General features: G+C 33.5%; 2 protein-coding genes across 4 annotated transcripts in view; one reads left to right on the plus strand and one right to left on the minus strand.

Annotated features, from left to right (window-relative positions):
• Positions 1-1,081: 1,081 nt before the first annotated feature.
• Positions 1,082-15,303, minus strand: LOC148653825 (heat shock factor protein 3-like). Its single transcript, XM_088596780.1, has 14 exons — positions 15,087-15,303; positions 13,878-13,986; positions 12,364-12,491; positions 11,087-11,211; positions 10,704-10,779; positions 9,720-9,781; positions 9,554-9,638; positions 6,553-6,689; positions 5,890-6,141; positions 5,434-5,539; positions 5,191-5,256; positions 4,783-4,849; positions 4,124-4,459; positions 1,082-3,787 (listed from the first exon to the last, which is right to left on the minus strand). The coding sequence occupies exons 1-14, from the start codon at positions 15,180-15,182 to the stop codon at positions 3,756-3,758; spliced, it is 1,677 nt and encodes a 558-aa protein (XP_088452906.1). The 5' UTR covers positions 15,183-15,303; the 3' UTR covers positions 1,082-3,755.
• Positions 15,304-15,380: 77 nt separating this feature from the next.
• Positions 15,381-18,142, plus strand: part of LOC148653826 (hephaestin-like) — a 29,649-nt gene continuing 26,887 nt past the window's right edge. For 2 of the 3 annotated variants that reach the window (XM_088596777.1, XM_088596779.1), the window contains exons 1-3: positions 15,381-16,456; positions 16,540-16,636; positions 17,776-17,986. In XM_088596777.1, the coding sequence (XP_088452903.1) occupies positions 17,826-17,986 (161 nt within the window). In that variant the 5' untranslated portion in view covers positions 15,381-16,456; positions 16,540-16,636; positions 17,776-17,825. The remainder of the gene's footprint in view (positions 16,457-16,539; positions 16,637-17,775; positions 17,987-18,142) is intronic. The other variant, XM_088596778.1, reaches the window with a different exon arrangement.

The raw sequence follows: 18,142 nt of genomic DNA on the forward strand, positions 1-18,142 counted from the left end.
ATGTTATGAGACAAAACCCTCTATGAGAAAAACAAATTAAGAGCACTATTGTAAGGAGGTTCTCCTTTTCTTTTTATTAAATAGAGCAGTGTAATTTCAAACATCACGGATTACTTAATAAGCCTTCTAGTTTCAGCAACATGGTGAAAATAAATGTTGATCAGTGTTTCTTCACTATGAAGTACAAGACATACAGTAACTGCAAGAGTAGTATAACGTTTTTTAAAAAATAGACAAATATTTAATTTTATTGAATGTTTCAATCCTTGATAACTTTTTTTTAACTACAAGGGTCACAAAAAACATCCAAACCATACACATACTGTAGGCAAATATGTGACATTACACTTGTGGTTCAAGTAGGTAGCTGCTTCAGCATGCATAGGCTACAAGGGAACAAGTAAAGGTTTATTCCATGTTGAAAAGAGAGGAAAATAATCTTTTTTTTCTTCAATACCATTTGCCAGCTACCCTTTGGTACAAGTGTAATGTTTTGGCTGTGGAGCTGTGTCCTGATGACACCTGAAGAAGAAGGTAACTTTGAAATAGTCTTTGAAATCCCTATGGTATAGTATATGTGTAAAATGTGTAAAGCATCCGAGTTTGAGCTTCCAGAATGCATAAAAAAATTTTAGTAGACAAACTAGGAGACATGGTTTCATATTTTTCAAATGAAAAATTTATATTCTGCATCCAAATTAAGAATAAACTTTAAACCTATTATTGCACACTTGTAATCAATGCATTTCTGAGATTTATTTTGGTTAGTCTAAGACATTTTGCATTATTCTACTGTTTTCACTTAATGATTTGAGAACTTTTACTGAAAATGACATTTTGTTTTTAGGTAACACATCTGCATTTTTACTCTTAGTAGGGAGGATTGAATCAATGAAAACAGTTAATCAAAATGAGCACATGACAATAAGTCGTTTTAATTTGATCAGTAAATAAGATGCATACACTACAACACTTCACCTTGACTGCTAATGCTTCTTTGTAAAATCAATCTTAAAGTTTTTGAGTATTCTATTCCATGCATTAAAAAATTTAAAGTTGTAAGAGTAGTAAAAAACACTGGTGGAGGTATAATCTATGGGGAGTTTATTGTAATAAAGTAATAGAGAGAGGAGGCAGAATAATTCAGTAACGTTTAAGATAAATATTACAAGACTTTAATTGGTTTACAAACATTAAAAATCTAAATTCTATTTTCTTCATCACAGATGCTAGATAATAAAACTGTACATAATGATACAGTGCCTTGCGAAAGTATTCGGCCCCCTTGAACTTTTCAACCTTTTGCCACATTTCAGGCTTCAAACATAAAGATATAAATTTTTTATTTTATGTGAAGAATCACCAACAAGTGGGACACAATTGTGAAGTGGAACGAAATCTATTGGATTTTTGAAACTTTTTTAACTAATAAAAAAATGAAAAGTGGGGCGTGCAAAATTATTCGGCCCCTTTACTTTCAGTGCAGCAAACTCACTCCAGAAGTTCAGCGAGGATCTCTGAATGATCCAATGTTGTCCTAAATGACTGATGGTGATAAATAGAATCCACCTGTGTGTAATCAAGTCTCTGTATAAATGCACCTGCTCTGTGATAGTCTCAAGGTTCTGTTGAAAGCGCAGAGAGCATCATGAAGACCAAGGAACACACCAGGCAGGTCCGTAATACTGTTGTGGAGAAGTTTAAAGCCGGATTTGGATACAAAAAGATTTCCCAAGCTTCAAACATCCCAAGGAGCACTGTGCAAGCGATCATCTTGAAATGGAAGGAGTATCAGACCACTGCAAATCTACCAAGACCTGGCCGTCCCTCTAAACTTTCAGCTCAGACAAGGAGAAGACTGATCAGAGATGCAGCCAAGAGGCCCATGATCACTCTGGATGAACTGCAGAGAACTACAGCTGAGGTGGGAGAGTCTGTCCATAGGACAACAATCAGTCTTACACTGCACAAATCTGGCCTTTATGGAAGAGTGGCAAGAAGAAAGCCATTTCTCAAAGATATCCATAAAAAGTCTCGTCTAAAGTTTGCCACAAGCCACCTGGGAGACACCCCAAACATGTGGAAGAAGGTGCTCTGGTCAGATGAAACCAAAATCAAACTTTTTGGCCACAATGCAAAACGATATGTTTGGCGTAAAAGCAACACAGCTCATCACCCTCAACACACCATCCCCACTGTCAAACATGGTGGTGGCAGCATCATGGTTTGGGCCTGCTTTTCTTCAGCAGGGACAGGGAAGATGGTTAAAATTGAGGGGAAGATGGATGCAGCCAAATACAGGACCATTCTGGATGAAAACCTGTTGGAGTCTGCAAAAGACCTGAAACTGGGACGGAGATTTATCTTCCAACAAGACAATGATCCCAAACATACAGCAAAATCTACAAAGGAATGGTTCACAAATAAACGTATCCAGGTGTTTGAATGGCCAAGTCAAAGTCCAGACCTGAATCCAATCGAGAATCTGTGGAAAGAGCTGAAAACTGCTGTTCACAAACGCTCTCCATCCAACCTCACTGAGCTCGAGCTGTTTTGCAAGGAAGAATGGGCAAGAATTTCAGTCTCTCGATGTGCAAAACTGATAGAGACATACCCCAAGCGACTTGCAGCTGTAATCGCAGCAAAAGGTGGCTCTACAAAGTATTAACGCAAGGGGGCCGAATAATTTTGCACGCCCCACTTTTCATTTTTTTATTAGTTAAAAAAGTTTCAAAAATCCAATAGATTTCGTTCCACTTCACAATTGTGTCCCACTTGTTGGTGATTCTTCACATAAAATAAAAATTTATATCTTTATGTTTGAAGCCTGAAATGTGGCAAAAGGTTGAAAAGTTCAAGGGGGCCGAATACTTTCGCAAGGCACTGTATATACACATCTTGTACTGTATACTGTATATCCTTTGATCTAGAGTTACAGTCAAGTGTAACGAATGCGCCCCTGCATATAACAGGGATCTCAGCTGCCTGGGCAGAGGGAGTTCTCCTTTAGCTCAGCTGGCAAGTTCCCTGTTGCGTGACACCGGAGACCCGGGTTCGTGTCCAGGCAGTGAGTGATGAACAGGCAGGGCAGGAGCGGCAAGGGCGGAAACCCCCGGGACCGTTACACACGATACCGAAGAACATGACAAAGCTGGAAATTTAATATCATTTAGGGACTCCAAAACTTCTTGTCAGAGATGACAAATCTATCACAATACCTAGAGAGAAGTCAAATTGTTGTAAATTGAAACCACCGAGAGTACTGGAGCTCGGTCTTGACAAATACACTCCTGGATCACAAATGATCAGATTTAATGTTCTTATAAGGATATACTCTTCCACACGTCAAAAGGGCTAACCACATCATTCTCTGCACAATTGTCCCAACAGTATCTGGCATAAAAAGCTTTACTGAAACTTAAAAGTTACTGTATATCAAAACAGAGGTGATCTCACTAAAAATATGTTTTATTGTATTTATACTTGCATATAAAATGTTTTAACTACCTTAAAACAAAAGTATACACTTGACCAAGTCTGAGATGCAAAGCATAGGGTAGGTAAGGAACAGAACAAAGAGTAATCTCTGAAATGGTAAAATGTAAATCATCAAGTATCTTTCAGTATATTATCTTGAATTGACTTGGTACTGTAGCTGAGGAGCAATGGAAGTTCAACGTAGATATTTTGTAGTCCCTTTTCCAAACTCCATGGCGAGTTACTGCAGTTAACAATAGTCAAAGACTCAAAACATCCTATGGCAAAGTTCTGCTGAGATCAATTGCACCTAAAACAAGAAAGACAGGGATGAGGCCAGTATATTCTCATTAAGACTACTCACTCAAAATTCCACTGCTTTTACACATCTGAATAATACAGACTAATAAACTTTACATGAATAGAATGCTGTCGCAGAAAGAAGACAAACCAGCTGAGTATGGCTAGTTAAACAATGGAAGCAGACAAAGAGGTCTCAGTTTAGGAAGCTCAATCATGTTTCTGTTTGTCCTTAAAGAGTTCCCTTTATCATTTAATGAGGACAATACTACATTTCTAAAATAGCCTTAAAACATGTGATACACAGAACTGGAGGACAGAAAGCCTTTGAATGCAAATAAATTACCTGTTGCATCTTCTGTTTTTAATTCCAAGCTGTAATTTGTATCGACCTCTTCTGGAAATGCTGAACTTCCTTCATGGGTTTGGAAGATTGGCTCCTCATTAACTAACTGGGGTACTACTGGAACCAATGACTCATCACCAGAGAGAGAATAAGTATTTTCACTACTTTCTTTCTTGGAGTGTAAGTCATTGCACAGTTCATCTAATATACTCAGGAAATTATCCGGTATATATGGGACCACTTCGTTTTTCTTTCCCTCCTCAGGTTCTAAGTTGCTGCACAATTCGTCCAACACACTCAGGAACTTACTTGGTGTGTACTGGAGCACTTGATTTGCTGTCAGGACACAAAAAAATAATGATGAAAGAGATTACACACATTAAATACACAGAATACTTCCTACACAATACAACACTTGTTAAGAAGTCTGAGAGAGCAAACATTGAGGACAAAATTAATATTTAGAAAAGACACTGCAATTTCCCAGCTCCACACAAAACATTTTAAAGGATGTTTAAAAGTAACATCAAACCAACAGCATGCTAATTATATTAACCCTTACTGTTTTTTTAAGTTTTCCATGTCAAACTTTTTATGTCAAAATGCACCACACTATAATATTTGGTGAACAGAATGAAATGTCAGCAGAGGAAATGAACCTTCAGTGATTCCTGGCGTATCATTTGATCCCTGTGCATCAAAGGTGCTCTCATTCCAGTCTGATACCTGAAGAAAACAGGCTATGTTTAGAAAGAATAGTCTGTAATACATATATATTCTATAAAGGATTTCTAATTTTACAACAAATTTGAGTTACTGCTACATTACTGTATAAACAGCCTCTCATATTGCAACAAAATATCCATAGCAACTTTCACCAAATTCAATATTACTGTGTATACTAATGTAATGGCTGACCATGCGCACTGACCCAAAGCTTCTCTCCCTGTCTGTGTGTCTCATGGAGAGCAAGTTGGGATATGCAAAAAGACAAATTTCTAATACAAGAAATTGTATATGGCCAATAAAGTGATCTTATCTTATCTCTTAATACTGTGTTTACTTACAGGTGCCACGTTAAGAATGTTCTCTGGCATGTTTATATCTATAGCAGATAGGTCTGGATTAAAAAGCTGTAAAAAGGACAATAAGAATTTGAATATGAATACAAAGTAACAACACAGCACATTTCAGTTACATACAGTAACAACAATATATTATTGCCAATGCAGTGCATATCCACCGCAACATAATTATTGTAAATTAACAATTAAAAGTGAAGCCATGAATAAGAATAAAGGTCATCTTACATCACTGATGAATTCAGGCTTTATGTTGAATTGCGTTCCTGCAAGCAATGTCTGCAAATCTTCAAAGTTGGAATCAATGCCATCTGTGAAGTCCTGAATATCATTCCTAAGGTGGAAAGGGTGGAAGAAGTATACACTGTTCATTAGTTAAGGTTTTAGACAACATTCAAAAGTGACCTTGGACTACATAAACTTATCAACTTGACTAATATACTCCACTGAATTGTCAAAAATGAGAAAAATTAGTCTTCTTGCAGTCTATTCTAAGACTCAATACAATCTACCTGAATTTTACTAAATTAAGAATGATGGCAAAATATTAAAGCAGAGAAGTTTTTAATTAGGCTGATTTAAAGAGAGCCATAATACATATTTTTGTTTACTAATATGTGTTCATATAAATTATCACTTTCATTATTTTAAATAAAACACATCCACTATCTTAAATTTCCTTACTTGTTAATTACTACTTTGCTTTGAGGAGGTGCCACAGAAGCGTTTTCTTCTGTCAAGATAGAATCTAAGCTGCCGTCTTGCAAGTTGCTGGCACTTTCTTTTGTTTCAGATGGTGCAGCTTCCTCCCAGACATCAACAGGTGCAGAATTTTTGCTTGAACAATGGCCGACTGTTTCTGGGTCTTCCACTGCTATGGATTTAGAGATGTCATGACCAGAGGTCTCAGAAATTACAGGACCAGACAGAAGATCCCTGTAAATGTTAAATTCAACAGTGGTTAGAAGACAAGGGCCTGTTTTGCTTTTTTCTGTTCCAATTTATCCAGCTGAGCTTTGAAAGCAGTACTATGTTAAAAGTATTTTGTGCTTGACAATAGTCCCTCCTTTGGAGCAGCACATATTCTGTACCTCACTAGAACAATCAACAATCAAGTCTGAAAAATGCTTCCAAAATCAGCTAATTCTAAAGGACTAAAAATGCATAAATGTGTGCCTGAAAAGGCAAGAAGATGTAGTTACTTAATGTATACACTATAACTGAACTTAATAGTTTGGTTTAGTGGAAAAAAATAGTTTTGAATATTTAACTGAAACTGAATACACATTGAGGTAATGTTTTTGTGGGCATTTTATGTATTGTCTATTCTAGTAACTCCAAACTCACCTCTCAGTTGTGGATTCTTCTGTGCCAGCTGCTAATATCTCATCACTTAGGGCTTGCTTGGATTTATTTGTGACTTCCACAATCCTTATACCACTTGAAGATGAGGCTTTAAATTCATTATTGTTTGTCTGTGTCACCTGGGAAATAAATTAAGAAATTCCATACGTAACACTTGAAAAACAAGCTAATTAATTACTTATTATTTGCTGGATAAGTTGTTTAGTTGTCCCTATAGTTCCCTTATGGGGCAATTTTACATAAGCTGTAGTCCTTTGAAGAAAATACTCATATGAAAAGTTAACAACAGAGCACATAAAATGCAGACTGAAAATTCAGTTTATTAATCAACAACACAGTTTTGCAACCATCAGGCTATAAAGAATTAAAATACTTTTATAAAACAAAATTATTAAAAGATCAAACAAAAAAGCTAATATTTTAAATAATAAGCATCAAAACAAACTTATCACCTCATTTATGCATTGTTTAGAAAAATAAAGTACACAGATTTTGGATATTAATTAAGAGTTATACATTATTTGATTAATTTATCGTTCATGAGTGACCATGATATACCTGTAAACCTATGATACATGAAGTCTTAGTCAACTCTAGCACCCTAGCACTGCTGCAAAGTCCTCTTTAATCAAGTTTTATGTAGCATACCCTCATGTATTTCAGCGAATGTGCAGATGTGCAGAACAATATGTTACTTGTTGTGAAAAAGAGACCACTTTATGAAAAGATCCAACTTTTTATAAAGAGAACTCCTCTTATAATGATAGAAGATAACCTGTCTGTACAGTGCTACACTGATCAAGTCTAATCTGAAATCTCACTTGCTACCATCCCTGTGACAACATTCTAGCACAACACCACACATCCTCATGCTACTTGTGTAACTACAGATTTGTGTCAAGATGAAAAGATGGCCTCTTTGCCAAACCTAAATCCCACTGAACATTTAACAGGACAATATGGAATGACAAGGCATCTACTGTATGGCTCCGAGACCTATGGAAAGGCACATACTTTTCCTAACTCAATAAGATGAATGGGACAGAATCCAAAAAGACATCTGTAACCCAAGCAGAACAAGTATGCTTGTACAGCTATGCACCCTATTTTTTCAATTACTAGTTGTTTAATGTATTCTGATGTGGTCTGATGTGTTGTCATATTGAACAGCATAATGCATTTACATTTGACATGTCTGATCAATAAAATATCAGTAGACCTGCTACAAAAAAGATAATTTATTCAATAACTCTCTTTCAGTTATTAATATTATGTGTATTTAGATGTACAATATATATGGGATTTTTTTCTCTCAATAATGTTGTTATGTTTCGGAAAGCTCCACTATGTTTATTTGGGGACACCAGATACCAGTTTGGCTGGTTTAGGTCTGATATATAGGATTTCATCAAAATTATGAAAATGGCAGAATATCAGTTTGAAAATAAAAAAAATAAAAACATTATTCAAAGATGGAATGGTTCTGTCACATTCTACCATAACAGACAGATGTGTATTCTCTTTCTTTATGAATGTAATGTAAATACTAATATCAAAACGTCTTGATAAAAATGGAAATACACATTTACAGAAAGAAAATTCTTCAAAAAACTAGTAGCTCTAAATTAAAATCATTGTAAAACTACTGTAAAACTATTGTAGTTATACTGAATTTGAATATTAAAAGGCTAAGTTACACTAGTAGCACTGATCATTGATGTAATTGTGAGTACTTTAACTGTAAGTATCCTGTAACCCTTAATCTCCACGGATTTTACTGTAACAAGATAAACATAGTGAAATCTGGTGTCATTAGAGTTATCATATACAGTAGGTACTCCCTGATCTCTGAAATTATTGAATTACAGAAATTACAGAATTATTGTTAAAAGTGTCTGCAGCCTCTATCTTGTTACTGTATGTGTGCATTGCCTGGAATAATTTCTGCTGTGTATTTATTACTAAAGAACGTTAATGTGTATTACTGTATTAATTCATTGAGTACTGTAATGCTAACAGGTGTAAGTGTGATTGTACAATGTGAGAGTATGTTCTGAATTACAAAAATATTATTATTGATTACGGAAAGCATTATTGATATAGTATTCCATAGCTGACATAAGTGTTATCTTCTGCACAAACTCATGCAAGCTGTGGAATACCTGAATTCAACAATACTAAACATTACGGAATACTTTATTTATATTATGACACACTACATCTGAACTATGGCAGATGTATTAAAGTAATTGAGCACACCCTTTCAACAGCATCCAGAACTACCAAAAGATGGATGCAACAGAAGATGCAAGATTATGGAGAAAATGCTGGTTAGTAAAGCATTCCAGTAAGTAAAAGGTTGCATAGTTAACCTTTTAATGTAATGTTTTCAAAAGCTCATGGAATGCTTTGCTATTCAGGTTTTGTTAATAATTTTATTTGAAACACTTTAAACTAATGATACCTTTCACTGTATTGCGAAAGTGGCATTAAGAGTTTAAGTATTTATGCATTGAAAATGTACAAATGTTTGTCACAATATTTACATGATTAGATATCCCTTTTGAAGTTACAACAATAAATTTTTGAGGAGATAAAAGCATTAAGTACTGAATATATCTACCCCTTCATGAGAAATGCTGAGGCTGACTGAAACCCCCCCAAAGGGAGTCAGAATTCCAAGACTGAACCTGTAGATACAAGGAGATCCCTTACAGTAATTGAGAAAATATTAACGTCGATGCATTGTGAAGGAGAAGACAACATTGAAAAGGAGTCATAATCTTTAAATATAAAAAATAAAATCTAAATTCCATTGACATTACTGTTGCACTTACACAATTTAGATCACAATTTATTAACAGACGTTTGGACATAGAATTTAACATTTCTATAGTATGTTGTCAAACTACCAACAATACTGAATTTACAAGGTATTTTAAGAATACAAAAATACAATAACACAAGTAATGCAGTTTCTTACTGGGACTGTGTTTTCCTTTCTTTTCAGAACAAAGTCTTTACTGCATTTTGCAGGTGGTGCTTCTGACAAATCTATCATCAGTGGTCTAAAAAGAAAGAAAAAATGTCAATAATTTTGAAATCCAAGTTACCTAGTAGTTATGGACAGAAAGGCAATATTATATTACCTTTTTCTTTGGAATCCAACAACACAGTTTCCTTGCACAAGGCTTAGTATGAACTGAATCACCTGAAATTGTACAGAAAAAATAAATTTTAGAAGAAATACACTCAGCTGACACATAAAGATATGAACTGAATCTACACAGCCAAATAAATGCAGGCTGAGTATCTAGAGAAACTGATCCAAACATTCTCATATAGTAATGGTAATGTAAAACTTTCAAATAAACTCCAATAAACAGTGTGAAAAAAGTCCAAATATCAGACTTACTTTGATTGTCTCTTATCTACACATATTTTATGATTTAAAGTATATTGGACAGGACAAAAAAACTTTACCAGATATATCTTTATACTTATTTATTTTTATAAGGAAACAATACATACAAAACCTTCTCCAAAACACCTACTTATCTATATTTAAGGGATACTTAATATATCCCTATTCCTTTATGTACTGTAAATCCTTCATCCAAGTCATGTAAAAAATGATGACAAAAAGTACCAATTCACAGACCAATGCACTGCAGACTGTATTGTAATTTAGATTAATGCTGGATGGGTTGACCTCTTCCAAAACGATTGGTCAATACAGGAATTTAGTTCACATTACAAATGCAATTCCTCTGCATTTACAGACAACCGTTTATAAATAGGTTATTTTTAGATATACCTGCTGCTAGCATGATTTGATTCAATTAACAATTATATTGCATTTGTTAATTCTGACTTACACAATCTTAATAAACTTCCCTTAGAGCACTTTTTCCTCATTTTTATTTTGTTATATAAAAAAGCAAGGATGATAAATATATGGAAAAGGCAACAAGATAAAGATTTCTACATTTTTCTATGGCAAGTTATACAGAGTTATTTAGACTTTACTAAAAACAAAACTATCATTTCAAAAGCATGTTCATAGAATAAGAAACTAAAATTCCAGAACTACAATTTATTTTGAAATTTGATGCTTCTATTTCTTTACATACCTTGGCAAGTGTTTTCTGCTGTTGATTGTGCTTTCTTCGTAGTGATGCAACCTCTTTCCATAAAGTTTCATTTTCTCTGAATTAAAAAAAGAAACATCGTACTTCAGTATCTAATAGGTAATGTCTGAACTACAGTACATTAGGGGGAAAAAATTGGTACAACTGTGTTAACAGAACCTAATAATGGAAAGTTTTATTCAGGAAAGTTGTATGGAACTTATATGTTATATGTTAATGTATGGAACATTATTATAGAAACACAGGTTTGAAATTTATTTTGCTTTCACAGATACAGAAGTTCATGAAAAATACCAATCCTTGGCCTGATATCCATTTCACATAATATTAACCTTTTTATGGGAAAATCATTTTCACTTACACACCTCTTTATATTTTGGAGCTTTTGATCCATGTCTCCTTGTTTATCTTTCATTTGCTGCACATTTTCCAGTACTTTGTACATGTCTTCATGGCTTATCTTGGCATCTTCTGTTCTTACAGAGGAAACCTATTATTTTAGAAGAATTACAACCATATTACCCCATGGATTTTCAATACAATTATATAATCTTGGCTTTGATATTCTAAGTCACTCCCTCTTCCAGAAACCTAACCTTTAATTTACTGTGGTTTTGACTATCTACACAGAGGTTTCTGTATACCATTCTTACTCGCACAATCCCCCCAAATTTTGAATATCCACAAGTTTGAGAACTACCTGAGACCTGTGATGTGTACTTGAGATTCTTTTTTATAAGAACAGGAGGGAAAAAAAAGAATAACCAAGAGGTTATAGACCAAGAGTCTTATAAAATTCCTTCTCAGACAGCCTGCTTTGCAAGTAAATGTGTCCACAATTTTCTCATGCTCTTAAAGTGTTCTGTGCATACTTGTGGACATTACTGCATTGGGATTTGATGGTTATTGATATTTGATTGTGCAAGAATGAGCTAGTGATTCCCTAAAAGTGTTACTCATCAGTTAATAAAGAAATTAATAAATAACTTAAAATGGCTCCTAAGTGAAGGAGAGAAAAGGTTCCAATGTTGCTAAGCAACGTATATGCAGCAAGTGTTTTTAAGGGCACTTTGGGATAATTCGGGTCATGTCTAGTAAAATGAAAAGGCGTGATTTGCCAGTGCTAAAGTGACCAGACATAATCAAACACATAAAGAGGGTTGTGACTAACAGAATCTCACACTACCATTTATAGAAGAACAGGAGCAAACATGTGGTTCAGTCACCTATCAAGATAAATCTGTTTAAGTGCAGTGGGGCAAAGTATCAATACACATTAAAATAAGACCAGGCAATGACTAAGGCATGTTATAATTCCTGGAAAGAACCCACTTAAATTATCTGCAGAATTCACTACACATACAATATTTGAGAATAGTAAACCCACTATATTTTTACCTTTGATGCAATGAACACTTAGACTAAATATTACAGTGCCTTCACAAACATTAAATATTGGCCTGAAATATTTTATATAAAGGGCAATAAGTATACAATATTTCTATAATTATATACGTTAATAATGTTTAACGATACAGATTTCTTTTTATTTTTAATGACTTTGCGTTTGCATAAACTAAAAATTATAAAAAACATAATGCAATACTGAAAAAAAGAATGACTGTCACTGTTTTATTTTTACCTTACGCTTGATAAACTCCAGTAGATCTGCTTTGCCTTGCTGAAAACAAGGGTGATGAAATTCAAGCACATTTTGTTTTTTTGATTTAACCAGACCACCTTCAATGTTTATCAACTTTCGAAATCCATCTGGAAAGAACATAAAATGACATGACTGAGGCACATCTTAGCTAGTGTATATGACATCAGGTCTAAATTCTAAGATATGATAGGACACACTTAACAGCCTGTAATATTAAACCACTTTTTAGTGAAGCTGAGATACAGTTCCAAGGAGACTTCATTATGTTGGCTTATTCCATGGCAGTATATGAACTGTTACATACACTTCAATAGTAAAATAGATTACTTCCATGATAGCACTTTGTCAGCCGAAATTATGTTACCAGAGGCATAAAATAACATAGGGGGCACAGAAGTACATTTCAGGACTTCAGAGAAAGAGGATACAATAGGAAAATACCATTACAGCAAATAAGGTGAAATAGTCACCTAAATATAAACTAAAAACTTTCTTAAAAGACTAATTATGCTCAGTGCAAAAGCATCATAGTACAACTATGAGTGGCATGTAATGCTGTTTCATATAGTATAGTCAAAATGGTCACAAGCTTACACATTTTTAGACGAGAAAAAATGTATACAGTTTCTAATTGATAACCATAAGCACACTGTTATATACAGTAATATACAGTCTACCTACTCACTACTTCACCATGCAGTATGTGTGTGCTCTTTGCTCTGGTTTGTGCACATTTTTCAATATCTTCCCGCAAACCAGCTTACTGTCACATTATATGCTGCCTGTCAATGCTTTGTACTTACTGTGTAACCATAAGATAAGAGGAATAATCACAGAAATACATTTCAGGATATCAGAGAAAGAGGATACAATAAGAAAATACTATTACAGTATATAATGTGCTACAGTATATTGACATATTGCACAGCCTTTCAAAAGCTATTTGGGCAGTCCTGGTAGGATACAGTTCAGTTACAAACATACACCAACATCACTGCAGAATGCCAGCTTGCAACTAAACTTTATTTAAAAGGCAAAAAGATCATTGACAATTCATCTGTATGGAAGACCACACAATAATTTGTTTACTAAGGATGGAAAAAGTTTAATCTAGGTACCTTAAGAAATATTTTGTACAGTTTATAGGTTAAAATGCTCTATTTTAATTCTTGTCAAATATACAATATACAATTCTTTCTAGTTAAAAGTCCTCAAATAACCTATCAGACAGTGTGTGTCAGCCATTTAAAAAAATACATTAGAAAACATATTTTATTAGAACGATTAAACAAAAAATACTAAAACACTTTATTTAAGAATATGACTTTGCGGAAGCAAAACAAATCCATATGTAGAGGATAATAAAAGTCCAAATCAAACTGTTATATGATATGTCCAGTTATGTAATATAATTTCTCATACATGCATTCAAATTATATTTTCATCCATGAATGATATAATTTTATGACAACATTGCTAAATTTTATACTTACACATGTTGAGCTGTCGTACAAAACTAGACAGGTTATTGTGTTTGAAGTATCTGGGAAGGATTTCCTCAGTGAATTTCTGTTCATCGATGATTCTGAAATTCATTCCATTCTAGGGAAAAAAAAGACAATGAGTCACATTCTTAAGCTATTAAGGTAATATATACTAGACTATTTGCATGTTTCATATACTGTATGTTTCACTGAAGGAAGAAGCCATAGTTTTATATATACTGCATATATACAGTACATATCCTTTGTCTCTAAAAGCTTGTAAAAATATGAGGTTATTCAGAATGAAGTACAAAAAAGATCATGGGAAATTTACAAGCATTTATGTTATGCAGTACCTTAAACATTTTAATGAATTTGGTAATCAGAAAAACTGTTTTCCTAAAAGTAATTTCCTAAAAAATGTAAAACCTCATTATTCTCAAAGACAGCTACAATTTATCTATGCACATAATGATGGTTGTTGGTCTAAACATAAAACTGAGTTAATTTTCCAATACAATCTCTTATATCTCTCATAGATAATTAAAAAATCGTATGTTGTATTGCAGCTGTCACTGTATATACATAATTTATTCTACGTTTATTTACACTGTAGTATAGTCTTGTATTTGCTGTTGAAAATTAGCGATAACTACATTATACGTGTGTAAAGACCCTTTTGTAACCTTTAGTATTACCTCAAAAGGTATAACCTCTAAGGTTCTAGTACTGTAACTTTTGTGCGGTTTAACCAATGATAGGGATTCCAGAAATAGATATTATGCATCCATTTCAAAAACAACATATACAAGGAAATTAAACGATCAGTATGTTTTGTGAGAAAATACTATCATTTCAAACAATACATTTACTTTTTATTTTATTTAAAGACGTTTTAATTTATTGTGTTTTGCTCTTAATTTAACTTAGAATTGACTATATTTGTCAAACAAAATAAGCAGAAAGTTATAGTTTTCAAAATTGCGTCACATACAGTAGCTAGCGTTTTAAATAAGCCTGCGGCCTGGCTAGTTTGATATTTTAATACAAGTAACATAAAATAACGAATTGCTACACCAATCATAACTGAAAACCTAAGTTTAATTAATCGTCCGGCATATATATATATACAGCACGATTTAAGCTACTGATAAAGAGGGGAAAAAACGAAACAAAAAAAGATTCTAAAATAAGAACTCCCTGTGTGTGCGACCTTACCAAGCTCCAACAAATAGTATCATTGGTGTCTGAATTATCAACCAAAGTCCAGAGCTTTGAGACAAATCCCTGGACATTGATATTCTGTTTCACCATTTTGATGTTTTTGATTTGCTTCAAGTGGCCACCTAAGGAAATAAACACGCAAACAATACGTCCTCTTCCGCCGTAACCGAACCATTAGTAGTTGATGGTGTTAGTGCATCAGTACTTGGTACATTCCACTTCCTGGTTTTGTCTGTTTCGTAATACAGCTGAGCGTAAGGACTATATAAACACATGTGCTGAATCATTTTGCCCCGAATGTTAAAATAAAAAATCGAAAATATTGTTTAGTACGTAAAATGGCTGTGTGATGTGCATTTTGGCTTGAAAACGTAACTTGTTTATTATTCTAAAACAGGCTTTAAATGTATAATACCCTTTTGATTTGCTTTGAAGGGAACGAAGTGTTTAGATTTTTTAGTACATGTATCCTCTCTAATAACCACCTTACGCGGAAACAGACTGGACAATAATGAAACGATGAAGTTGAGTCGGTTTCTGGCTTGCTGCAGTTTAAATATAGTTTTCGAAGTAGGATCACATACATGATTTGCGGTTAGGAATTTCTACACTATTATTAGCGGACAGAAGAAAATGGTCAAGACTGTAACACCATACACCCTGCGGTATTTGGAGATCCACCGAATTCATTATATTAAATAATTCTTATCATTATGTACATTAAGCACTTCAGAGGCAAAGTTGATTGTTCTAGTGAAAATTTTAAAAAAGTTACATTTTGTGACACTTTAGAGCAAATAACTTTTAATTCAATTCAATAATTGTGGGTTTTATTAGCATATGACCTCTGTTTTTGAACTGTATTTATGGCACTACTGCAATTGCAAAAGAGGAGCAGGTGGAACTTGTCCATCTACAGTAAGTCACGTACTGTAGCAGCAATGAGTCAGTTTCTGAACTAGAAATCATACGTGGGACATTAAAAGTAATCTGAAAAAATTCTCACTATGATGTAGTTTCCACAGTTTACAGAGTAAACTTTATTGTGCTGTAAAAAAGTAAAGATCAGCATGCTTTAAGTACAGTATGTTAAATATGTGTTAGCATGTTGAGATGAGATGTTGTTTCTTCAGATGAGGGCTCTGTCAGTTTTTCCCATATTTGCAGCACTGGTAAAAGATAGGCAATGCTTAGCTTCCCTGATAATAAAGTTATCTTTTTACTGTTAAGACTTTGTCCTTTCAGATAGTGTTAGAAATGTTCTCTGGAGATTTCACAGTTCAAATGGCTTTACTGCTTTTTTAAAATGGAACACAACCAAACTGCCAAGCGTGAAAAGTAATACATCTAACATGACTCAGGAGGTAAGGGCAATTTAATTCATTTGTCAAAAAACTCTTTTATTAAACTTATATTTTCACATATCTAAAACGCAGGTGTACTACAGGTTCATTTTTCCAGGTTTTAATGGACATCTATTTATGCACTCAACTGGAAGCAAACAAAAACTTTGGAGTTCATAACGGAAGTGGTTTGCAAACAAGGTTTGTAACATTTAATTTGGAAGTTGAACAAACATGCTATATACATAATTCATAAATAACTACAAATAAGGTTGTACTTGTTTCCTGCATAGATTGAAAATTGATTTTGCAAAGTACATTTCTTGTATGGATTGTTCAATTTGTTGCTATGCACATACATGTGATTGTCTTTTTTAGAATTTTACTACATAGGACCCTTTTACTTTAGAAATAATAAAAATTTCTGGAAATATTATGGAAAGATTTTAAAGCTTAAACCTGTTATAATGTTAAACCTTTTAAAATGTTTTTTGTTGCATTATTTTAAAAATTGTTGATACATTTTAAAAATATCCCATTTAAAACATTTTGAGTAAACAGAAGAAAGCCTTTGATTGATGTAGAAGAGACAATAGTGAAGAAATATATATATATAGTTTATATAGCATATGTAATGTGTCTCTGTTTTAAGTGCTTTGTAAAAATTGATTAAGAAAAAGATCCTTTAAACTTTGCATTTTTATCTTATCTGTGAACATTGTGTCTTCTATCCAATTTTTTCCTTTAAGAATAAGGAATTCTCTGATATTAAAAATATTGTTGCTATTGAATTGTTTTGTTATTCTCTTGTGTCTGAAGATATATACCTTAAATAACCATATTCAGACATATAGTCTTTACAATACATCATCAAATGACAGATTTGTTACGTTACTATTGGCTTTTAAATGAGAAGCAGAGACCAGGAAATGTATTGCACCAAAACCAGGTGTCAAGATAGTTTGAAAAGAAGATAGGCATGTATACATTTTGTCTTCTACAATATTCATTAATATGTTCTTCATATTTCCTATTATTTACAATGACCTATTATCATATATTTCCAATGGGAATTAGTTCTTAAAATTAATCTTTCTACTAATGATCCTCTCCGTGTCATAGTACTCATTTTCAACTCACAAAATGGTTTATGAAAATTAAATCTTCTCTTTGCTGTATTTACAGTTTAAACAGCTTAAATAGGTAAATATTAGTCATTTTTACATATTTCATTGCATCCATACAACAGTAGTTTCGAATGTGTTTCATTGAGTGTCTTGGGAGAGTGGTACATACAGTACAAGCATTCCTAATTTTGGCCTTGTACTTTTTGCCAATAGTTTAACCTGCACTATAAGGAGAAGCTTTTGGAAACTGGGAGTAAGGCAAAATGAAACATATTGTATCCATCCAGATAATGGGGTTTTTATGCCTGGTGGTTTGTGTGAGAGGAGCAACAAGGCTTTATTATTTGGGTATTCGTGAAATAGAGTGGAATTACACCCCAACAGGGAAAAATAAAATATCTGGAAACAACTTCACAGAGGATCAGTAAGTGAACATTTTTTTTTATTTCTGTGAGAGTTAAATAATTAATCAATAAATCAATCCTATTTTCCAAAATATACTATAATTTACTTTACATTAATCTTAGTAAGGCTGTGCAGTGCCAAGAAAAATGTTGTATCTTTCTGTCCCCTGCTCTGG

Source organism: Lepisosteus platostomus, chromosome 10, assembly GCF_059453375.1.
Source record: "Lepisosteus platostomus isolate fLepPlt1 chromosome 10, fLepPlt1.hap1, whole genome shotgun sequence".
Lineage (NCBI taxonomy): Eukaryota > Metazoa > Chordata > Actinopteri > Semionotiformes > Lepisosteidae > Lepisosteus > Lepisosteus platostomus.